General features: G+C 40.0%; 3 protein-coding genes across 5 annotated transcripts; all 3 read left to right on the top strand.

The window, feature by feature from the left end:
• Window positions 1-330: 330 nt before the first annotated feature.
• LOC104115531 (delta(24)-sterol reductase-like) lies at window positions 331-4,101 on the top strand. 3 transcript variants are annotated; one of them, XM_018777448.3, is made up of 3 exons: window positions 331-376; window positions 1,949-3,220; window positions 3,407-4,101. In XM_018777448.3, exons 2-3 carry the CDS (start codon window positions 1,973-1,975, stop codon window positions 3,851-3,853), a joined length of 1,695 nt encoding a protein of 564 aa, XP_018632964.1. In that variant the 5' UTR covers window positions 331-376; window positions 1,949-1,972; the 3' UTR covers window positions 3,854-4,101. The 3 variants fall into 3 exon arrangements, with proteins under 3 accessions (XP_018632964.1, XP_070051471.1, XP_009624490.1); XM_070195370.1 differs by lacking the exon at window positions 331-376 and adding an exon at window positions 860-912; XM_009626195.4 differs by lacking the exon at window positions 331-376 and having other exon boundaries at window positions 1,816-3,220.
• A 716-nt stretch (window positions 4,102-4,817) lies between these two features.
• Window positions 4,818-5,385, top strand: LOC104115530 (uncharacterized). Its single transcript, XM_009626193.4, has one exon. The coding sequence runs from the start codon at window positions 4,966-4,968 to the stop codon at window positions 5,164-5,166; it is 201 nt and encodes a 66-aa protein (XP_009624488.1). The 5' UTR covers window positions 4,818-4,965; the 3' UTR covers window positions 5,167-5,385.
• A 3,645-nt stretch (window positions 5,386-9,030) lies between these two features.
• Window positions 9,031-9,771, top strand: LOC138904842 (uncharacterized). The gene is made up of 2 exons (XM_070193343.1): window positions 9,031-9,407; window positions 9,591-9,771. Exons 1-2 carry the CDS (start codon window positions 9,031-9,033, stop codon window positions 9,769-9,771), a joined length of 558 nt encoding a protein of 185 aa, XP_070049444.1.
• Window positions 9,772-9,954: the final 183 nt, after the last annotated feature.

Below are 9,954 nucleotides of genomic sequence, written 5' to 3'. Positions count from 1 at the left end.
TACTTCGTTATGGATAAATATTACCCTCGGTAAAAGATTATCTATATCTTGTACAATAGCAGCTTGCACTAGCAGCTTACACAACAACTTGTTGTAGCAGCTTACGCAATAACTTCCTTTCTTTTATAAATAGAGAAGATTTCAGTTCATTATGTACATCACTTTAAAATTAAATAATATATCAGTTTCTCTCTATACTTATCTTTACTGTCTTTATTTTATAACATACTAGACAGTAATGCAAATTATTAATGCCGTCAGTAGGTATCGGTTTTCCCTAAATGCCCCTACTTTTGTAAACTCACTCTATAAAGCACACTGTCAGCCTTTCTACAATCATCACTCTCAGTAGTACACTGTGCACTCCACTTATCAGGTATTTCTTCTCTCTATATATATATCGCATTATTTCTCGGTGGGATCATTACTTTTTTGACTGTAGGCTTTTATTTGAAGCTATTTGTTCTTGAAATTCATATGAAATGTTGAGATTTTGCAGCATTTTGGGTCAATTATGTGTTGAATGAAAATCCCTTACCTTTTGTACCATCCATGGCATGTTTTAGAGTACATTGTGCAGACGTGGAACATATAAATTTTGCTGAATGTGTTGCTACGTTTAATGCATGCCATTGTTGTTGGGTTAATTTCGCGGATAATTATCCTACTTTCAATTTATTCGCACCAGTCACAAAAACTAATTTTTGTAACGAAAAAACAAATACTGAATTATACCTGTGCATGACAGACTGGTATTCAACTCATGTAATTCCTTTTTTTTTTTGGGTTAAGAGTAGACAATGGGAGAAAGGGGAGTCTTAACGTAACTGATAAAGTTATTGTCATGTGAATAGGAGGTCACGGGTTCAAACGGTGAAAACAAACACTTGCAGTTGTTGCAAAAGTTACATGGTTAGAACATAATTTGTTTGTTTTGCATGTTAAATTTACTCAATTATCAAAGTTCGATGAGATCTAATTTTGCGGGTCTGATCGAGTTATTCTGTTTTCGTTGACAGCAGTTCCTCCCAAATCCTACTATGGAGAAAAATCTAATTACGAAACTCTAGATTTCTAATTCTAACTACTTAGTGGTACATAGAATTTTCCATGACCATGTGTTGTTTCTATCTTTTTCCTGGTCTTAAGATGGTGTTATCTGATCCTTTGGAAAGAAATAGCTGGATTGAACTAGCTTAGGCTGTCTGAGTAACTGAAATTGGGAGCTTTTATAATTGAAATTGGGAGCTTTTATTATCTTTTTCCTTCAGCACTAATCTTCATTGGGATCTTTAGTCGGTTATACCTTGACATTAGTTGATTTTACAATGATTATTAGTAGCAAGAGTGAGAACGCTCAATGCTGTTATGCATCACTTTCGACTTGGTTTTGAAATAAAACTGAACTTCCCTCTTGGCACTTTTCACTGAAGGCTGTTACTCAAGATGCTAGTCTGACTTGCAGTAACATTATACCTGTGGAAGAGCTTTTGCAGTATTTATATTATATATGTGCTGTTTGCCTAAGAGTAAGGTGCCTTGAGTTTCTTAAAATTCTTTTACTCTTGGAATAAAGAAGGGAGGTCATTCTATTTCCCAATCCTTTTAGTTTTACACAGTCCGTGTCTGTGCAGTGAAGTGCTTTTTTTTTTCCTTAACTTAAATGGCAATGGGACTCTACAGTAATGACACTCACATTTACTTCAAATCTAGTATTGCAAATTTCATTGCAAAGTGGTGCTCAGCTGATCTGCTTCAACGCTTCTGAATACAGAATATTTGCTATATGTGATTGAAAAGTGAAAACAGGATTGTTATTTATTTCGTTCCTAGTTTATTTGTCCATGACCTAAATTTCATTAGGTCTGGAATATAAAGTTGTAAACTGGATATGCGAGAAGCACAGTTCTTGTTTGTGGTTCATAACTTGGTTTCATCATTGTTACAGCTGTACTGGCCTTTTGTTTCCAAGATGTCGGATGCTAAGGCCCCCCTTCGTCCCAAGAGGAAGATGCAGTTGGTGGACTTTCTTATCCAATTCAGATGGATCCTTGTTATCTTCTTTGTCCTTCCTTTCTCGTTCCTGTATTACTTCTCCATATATCTAGGGGATGTTAAATCTGAGAGGAAATCTTACGAACAGCGTCAGAAGGAACACGATGAAAATGTTAAAGAGGTCGTGAAGCGCCTTGGGGAGAGGGATGCATCAAAGGATGGTCTTGTCTGCACAGGCAGGCCTCCGTGGGTGGTTGTTGGAATGAGAAATGTTGACTATAAGCGTGCTCGTCATTTTGAAGTTGATCTTTCTAAGTTCAGAAATATACTTGAAATTGACAAGGAAAGAATGATTGCCAGAGTTGAGCCTCTGGTCAATATGGGCCAAATATCTAGAGTTACTGTTCCAATGAATCTTTCCCTTGCAGTTCTTGCTGAGCTTGATGATCTGACAGTTGGTGGTCTGATCAATGGCTTCGGGATTGAAGGAAGCTCTCACATCTTTGGATTGTTCTCTGACACTGTTGTGTCACTTGAGGTAGTTCTAGCAGACGGACGGGTGGTTAGAGCTACAAAGGACAATGAGTATTCTGATCTTTTCTATGCTATCCCGTGGTCTCAGGGGACATTGGGTCTTCTTGTTTCAGCTGAGATCAAGCTTATACCGGTTAAGGAGTACGTGAGACTTACTTACAAACCTGTAACTGGTAATCTTAAAGAGCTTGCGCAGGCTTATGCGGATACTTTTGCACCTAGAGATGGGGACCAGGACAATCCTTCTAAAGTTCCAGAGATGGTAGAAGGCATGATTTATAGTCCCACGGAAGGTGTTATGATGACCGGTAGATATGCTTCGAAACAGGAAGCCAAGCAAAGGGGTAATGTAATCAACAATTATGGTTGGTGGTTCAAACCATGGTTTTACCAGCATGCTCAAACTGCACTGAAAAGAGGGGAATTTGTGGAGTACATTCCAACTAGGGACTACTACCACAGGCACACAAGATCCTTGTATTGGGAAGGGAAACTAATTCTTCCATTTGGTGATCAGTTCTGGTTTAGGTTTCTCCTAGGATGGCTCATGCCACCCAAGATTGCTCTGCTCAAGGCCACTCAAAGTGAGGCTATCAGGAACTATTACCATGACCATCATGTTATTCAGGATCTGCTTGTTCCTCTTTACAAGGTTGGAGATTGTCTTGAGTGGGTCCACCGCGAAATGGAGGTAAGACTCTATACTATTTGTTTTCTGTTCATTATAGATTTGGCTGTGGCCTCCATCGATTTCATGTTTGTTCCAAGAGTGCAAGACTAGAAGAAATACTTTTTTATGGGCCTTTTTATTTGCTTTAGTTGTTTTCAGGGTATTTCTGCATCAAGTTCTGATTGTATGTGAATTAAATCTGTTTAGGTATATCCCATCTGGCTCTGCCCACACAGAATTTACAAGCTGCCTGTGAAACCTATGATCTATCCTGAACCAGGATTTGAGGCACACCGCAGGCAGGGTGACACTGAATATGCTCAAATGTATACTGATATCGGCGTCTACTATGTTCCTGGAGCAGTCCTGAGAGGTGAGCCCTTTGATGGTGCAGAGAAATGCCGCCAACTGGAGCTTTGGTTGATCGAAAACCATGGGTTCCAGGCTCAATACGCGGTCACTGAACTGACAGAGAAGAACTTCTGGAGGATGTTTGATAATACCCTCTACGAGCAGTGCAGAAAAAAATATAAAGCCATCGGAACCTTCATGAGTGCGTACTATAAATCCAAAAAAGGAAGGAAGACGGAGAAGGAGGTGCAGGAAGCCGAGCAAGAGAAAGCTGAACAAGAGACTCCCGAAGTCGATGAGTAAGAGAAAGCTGATTGATTTTATAAACCAGTTTCATAAGATTTTCTCTGCCGTTCGTCATCCATTTAGTTGTGCTAGTCTGAAATTTCAGTTTAAATAACCAGCTAAATTCAGATAATGTTCCAAATAATGGTAGGTGCTGTTAGAAATTCAGATGATGGTCCAAATAATGGTTCACATGGATCCGTTTCCGTTTCATGTTATTTAAAAATTTGTGGTACCTTTCAAGAAGGAATCAATTGTTTTCTTTAGATGTTTCTAGTGTCCAGTTCAACAGATGGTTTTACTTTTTATTGAAAAAGTTCCAGCAGATAATACACATCCAGTAGTGAAGAATTCACTTTAACAAAACCATGGAATGGTTTGTCTATTTACTGATAATTGCAGCAACTTTCAGGTAGCCTATCTATCACAACATTTCCCAACTTATTCAGTATACGTAAAACAAAAACTCAAATGTGAGGCGCACCAAAATGGATTGTACGAACAGAACATAAAATACTCCACAGCAAAACCTTTACAATCAAAACCAAAAATTTAGAATAGACATTAATTCTTAGAATAAATTTTACCCTCCACACTCTTAACACCCTGGCCATAGATTTTGGCTTCATTTTTTCAAAAAAAAAAATTTAAAAATATTGTTTGTTTATGAAACATGATCAAGTTTTGGGGAAAAAAAATAAAAATTCGAAGGTACAATTTTTGGGTGAAAATTTTTCTTCCACTCACAATTTTTTTTTTTCAATTAAATTGCATGTCCAAACACAACTTCAACTTTCAAAAATTATTTTTTAACATAACTTTAATAATTCTTTTTTCAAGTTTCAATCAAATATATGTACAAACGCTAAGATACATCTTTTTGTCCAAAGAAAGTAAACAAAATTCCTCTAAGCTGTCAGTATATTTCATCTCTCTCTCTGAAAAAATGAAGTGGCCAATAAACAAGAAGTATCCGTTAGAAGCTAGAACGTTAAGCCTACCGTTAGAATCCAGCTCACCCAACTCTTTAAAAGGCAAAATCTAGACTTCCTTCCTCCATATCCTCTGTGCATTCCGTCACCCACCCCAAACTCCATAGAAGCAAAGAACAAAAAAAAGGGAAGCAAGAGATGGGTATGGTAGTGGTTATATCACTTCCATTTATAATATTCACAATATTTGTTGGATTTGGGTGTTATTTTCTTGGAAGAGCTAAAGGTAGACAAGATCTCAGAACCAATCCCCAAATTTTTGGGGTACCCACTCCACCTCCCGCTGCTGCTCCTTTGCCTTCAACTCATTTCAAGCATGACAACACTTCCAATGTGTAAAGCTTCGAGGCATACTCGCTTTAATTTTGTTTTGTGGGGTTCATTTTACTTGTGCAGAGATTTAAATGATACGTACTTCTTACCGCGTTGTTATGAAGTTGTACTGCGAATTACTGAGGGATTATGTTTTATCATATTAGTAAAGAAATTGTAACAAGTGGATGTGAAGTTTGCCTTCATATCTACATTAGAATTTAAATTCTATTACTTTTTCAATAACTTTGATTTCCTCAACTATCATTTCAACACTTTTAGAGCACATTTGATGAAGGCAAGCATAAAAAATCCGACTTATGTAGTAAATTCGATTTAATTGAGTTTTTTTTGTAGTTTAACCGGATCACAATTAGATCCTTTGTTATAGGCTCCGCCGCTAAAGGCCAACAACGATAGTTACCGGTCCTTAATGTGTTTTGCCGACCACAGAACTTCAGGTCCCCAAACATTTTTAGGTACCAAATTTTTGGTCCTACATATAGATCAATCGGTGCCTACAGATATTTTGCAATCAGATTTGCTGGTCCTAAAAAGTCTTTTAAGACTACAAATCTGGCCCCTATAGCGGTTTCAGACAAAACGTTCTGGTTGCTAAAGCTACTTAATGGACCATGAAATATTATAAATATTACCACACATTTTCTAATACAGAGGTCTATGCATAGCAACAAAATCGTCAATTACATTCTATTTACATATTTACAATTACACATAAATTTTGTAATGAATTACAAAAACTGTATAAACATCGCACTAGTGGCAATGTATAGCTATATTGCTCTATAAGTCTATTGTTTTACACAATTCCGGCCCTCACCAAAAAAAAAAAAAATTGTCTCCAAACCATCCTACAATTATGATAACCAATTTGTTAACTTGTATGAAGACTTCCAAGACACGTGTCTCACGAAAACCATAAATGAAAAGAGGCTGCAAGATTCTTCAAGAATACCATCATGGTCATCTGCACGATTTTTTATCTGCAAGGCAATAGAGAGAATTTTATATCAAAGATCAAATAGTTGATCATTTTCTAAAATTAGGTAGCAAGCCATACACAGTATTAAGCTTTCAGGTAATAGAAAATAGGACACCATCTTCTTCGGATGTTCCATTTATGACAAGTACCAAAACTTATAACCTTATATTTAACTCCAAATAAAAAGAAACAGTATTAGTGAATGCGAAGTGTTTCCAAGTAAGGATATGACACTTATGTTTGCCGCTGTTACACCCCCACACTCTTTATCCATCTAGGAAGTTGAAGATTGCTAAGTGAGGCTTCTAGCCTAGCCAATCGGACACGTTAGGGGGACAAAGAGGTGATTACATTTCACCAGATAGTGCCAGATGTCGCATCGAGCATAGTGGCCGCTGCGGGGCGACCCGTTTGACGCGTGGGATGGTGGAGATTCTTGACTTGATATAAAAAGACAATACATCTTTTTTCTCTTTCGTTCTTATTTACCCTTAAAATTGGATAATAATTAAACTTATAATGAGGTACTAAGGACACGTGATTTCACTTAATACCAATTGATAAATATGAAGATTAATAACAGAAATGAACTAACAAGTAAAGCGAACCAGTATTGAAACGGAATCCAACCCTCAAGCTAGGGTGCCTTCGAACTGATTGATACTAAAACGGTTAAAAATAAAGCAAGCTGATGAACAAGAGAGTATAAGCTAAAGAGAGAGCGTTATATTGGCTTTTTTATGCGAGAACAATGTGTCTTACAAATGGTTAATACTCCCCTTTATATAGTAGAAGATTCTACTTATGGTATAACTCTAATTACAGAAGTAAATCCCATGATTAGCTAATTAACCGTTCCTAATTTGATTCGTTCCGAGATTTTCGCCATGATCTTCGACCAGTCACGGATATTTCGCCTTTTCGTTATTATATTATCTTCGATCTTGCTCAATGTCTGTCTCATTCGGTCTCGATCGCTGCTGTCCTCGATCTCGACCGGTACCTCGAATCCCGAACTTGGTACCTTGTCCTCGTACCTTGGTCTGATCCACTACAGGGCCGACCTTCGATGCAGCTCCCCGGTCCTGGTCAGATAGAAAAATTGGGTGGGCTATGTTTTAACCGTATACAGATAGTCCCCTCGTTTGTTGGAGTGTAATGACAAGAAATGAATTGAGTCTTCGATTTTCTACCTCGACCTTTCATAACGTCATCCTCGTGACGTGAGCGACGGAAGTGACCGAAACGTCCCGTCGGTATAGTTTCCCAAATCATTAATGTGTGTCAGTTGGTGGTCGGCCACTAGTGCCTTTGAACCGTCGCCGTGAATCCAATAAATAGACCCCTTATTCATTGATTCAAATTTTACTTTCACTTCTTTCTAATCTCCAAAGCTTTTACATCTCTTAAGTTCTTCCCTTTTTACAAATCTCCAGGTTTTGATGCTAATCCTTTCTCAAACGTCAAGTCCTATTATCTTTCTCTTCTTTAAACTTACACAAAAATGGCAAAAACATCGAAAACGGTACCATAAAAAGAAGCTGCATCATCTTCTCAACCACCCGGCGGGAAAACGCCGATGGAACCCCGTCTTGAGGAATGCTTTCCTGGGGGTGCGCGCTAAACTCCGATTTCAAGATCGATAAAGCCTCGTCGATTTTTGGTCGATACGAGCCTGTGTCGAGGTATATATGCTCGATAACTGAGGGATACCTTAAGCAAGTAAAGAGAGACTGCAACTGGAAGGGCAAAGAGGTGGTGATCCCGACCCCCGAAGAAGACATCACCACCCATGTGGAAGGGTTTCTAAGTGTTTACACTTACCCTTTCACATTGGGCCCCTTCGACCCCATCATCGTTGATTTTTGTCATCAGTATCGAATAACCCTAGGCCAAATCCATCCTTCCTTTTGGCGAATTGTTATTCTGCTTTGATTCTTCGTGAGCAAAATCGAGGGGCTCCCTTTCACCCTCGATCACCTTATCAGATTGTATAGCCCCCGCCTCTATCGAGGCGGGTTAATAAAACTCCAACGTCGGGCTACCAAACTATTGTTCTCGAGAATAGACGAAGACAAGGATCAAGGCTGGATGGGACGGTTTGTTCGAGTGAGGACTTCCGACCTAATCCCTGCCGAGAAGATGCCATTTCATGAGAAATGGAACACGAATAGTAAGTACCGTCTCACTGTTAGCTTCTATGTATTATTTGTTCCTTTGTCTTTTCTCATCGATGTCTTTTTCCATGATGTAGCAGTCCCTTGGATTCCCCATGCGATTCCCGACCTCGAGAGCTGGGTTCGGAACCTGGCCTCGACCTCTACATACGTCGAGAGCTCATGGCGCGATTTATCAAAAGGCTGATTGGAAGCCAATACGGGTAAGCCCACTCTTTGTGTATTCGATTAAGATGCCCTTTTTCTACTTATTCAATTTTCTTGTATACAGGCTTGGGCAAGGATGAAGTCATGAGGCCCCTATCTGGTGAGGAGGAGACTTCGATCCTGGCACCAAAACCGGCGAAGGACAAAAAGAGGAAAAAGACCTCAACCTCCGAGGATCCAGAACCTAAGAAGAAGGCGGCTCGTAAGCCGAAGAAGAACATCATCCTTCTGACCGAAGACTCTGTTCGGTGTCTAAGGGAGGAAGACGAAGAAGACGACTCCGGGCTGGTGGCCACGACTCACAGTGGGTAAAAAGAAGAAAAGATCAAGGACCTCCGAGCCGTGTTAGCCACGACTCACAAAGATCATACCGGCCTAATCGAGCAGGTAATAAAAATATTAAAAGCTCATGGGCTCAATTCGGGAACGGTGGCTAACATTTCAATCTCACAGTTGCAGTAGAAGGTCGAGAGGATCGAGCAATTCTGCGAGGAGGTCGACATGATGGAGGCAGATACCTTAGGATGGAAAGAAAGTATGGACCGCTTTGCTTCTGAAAAAGAGGCTGCTCGAGCCCAATTGTCATTAGTCGAAAGTCAGCTTCGAGGCATGAAGGATAAGAGCACTACTCAGGCAAAGAAAATAGAAGAGCTCGAGGCTCGGTTGGCTTCCGAACTTGCAAAGGCCAAATCTGAAGCCGAAAAGGCAAAGGCCGAGGCAGAGGCGATCGTGGCTGTCTACCGGGCCGATGCTAAAGTCGCTCAAGTCCAAGCGAGAGAGGCAACCAAGACCGCTCAAACTCGAGCACATTGGATTGTTGAAATCGCCATGAAGGAGAAGAGCACATCTCAGGAAAAGAAAATAGAAGAGCTCGAGGCTCGGTTGGCTTCCGAACTTGCAAAGGCCAAATCTGAAGACGAAAAGGCAAAGGCCGAGGCAGAGGCGATCATGGCCGTCTACCGGGCCGATGTTGAAGCCGCTCAAGTCCAAACGAGAGAGGCAGCCGAGACCGCTCAAACTCGAGCGCATTGGATTGCTGAACTTGCCAAATGCCAATCTCTGAGGGAAACCCTCGAGGAGATCCACGCTCGAGGTTTCGATCTTACCGACGAGATAATAAAGGCTAGAGAGCATGAAGATGATGATGCTGGAGCATTGGCTTCTTCCGATGATGATGGCAACAAGAGCGGGTCCAAGAATGGGGAGGACTTCGATGGAGGAGAAGCTGCCTCTGAGGAAAATTAGGAATCTTAGGCCCTTTCTTTTTTGATTTTTTATGCGGGACCCTGATCGGTCCTTGTAAATATCTTCATATATATAAAAGATCTTTTTTCTGTTTCATTCCTACTTTATGAAAATTTCGCTCATTTGTTCGAGGCTTAGGCAACTTGATCGAATCTGGACTAGTATAGTCTTAATCGAGTGAGT

The sequence above is a fragment of the Nicotiana tomentosiformis genome, chromosome 2 (assembly GCF_000390325.3).
Source record: "Nicotiana tomentosiformis chromosome 2, ASM39032v3, whole genome shotgun sequence".
Classification (NCBI taxonomy): Eukaryota; Viridiplantae; Streptophyta; class Magnoliopsida; order Solanales; family Solanaceae; genus Nicotiana; species Nicotiana tomentosiformis.
This window is presented reverse-complemented; position numbering and strand designations above follow the sequence as displayed.

Bases quoted from the DNA above. Each gene is read 5' to 3' on its own strand.
- LOC138904842 (XM_070193343.1), top strand. From the start codon at position 9,031: ATGGAGGCAGATACCTTAGGATGGAAAGAAAGTATGGACCGCTTTGCT. The intron at 9,408-9,590 runs GTTGGCTTCCGA...CCAATCTCTGAG, and splicing joins ATAGAAGAGCTCGAGGCTCG to GGAAACCCTCGAGGAGATCC.
- LOC104115530 (XM_009626193.4), top strand. From the start codon at position 4,966: ATGGGTATGGTAGTGGTTATATCACTTCCATTTATAATATTCACAATA.
- LOC104115531 (XM_009626195.4), top strand. From the start codon at position 1,892: ATGCGAGAAGCACAGTTCTTGTTTGTGGTTCATAACTTGGTTTCATCA. The intron at 3,221-3,406 runs GTAAGACTCTAT...AAATCTGTTTAG, and splicing joins GGGTCCACCGCGAAATGGAG to GTATATCCCATCTGGCTCTG.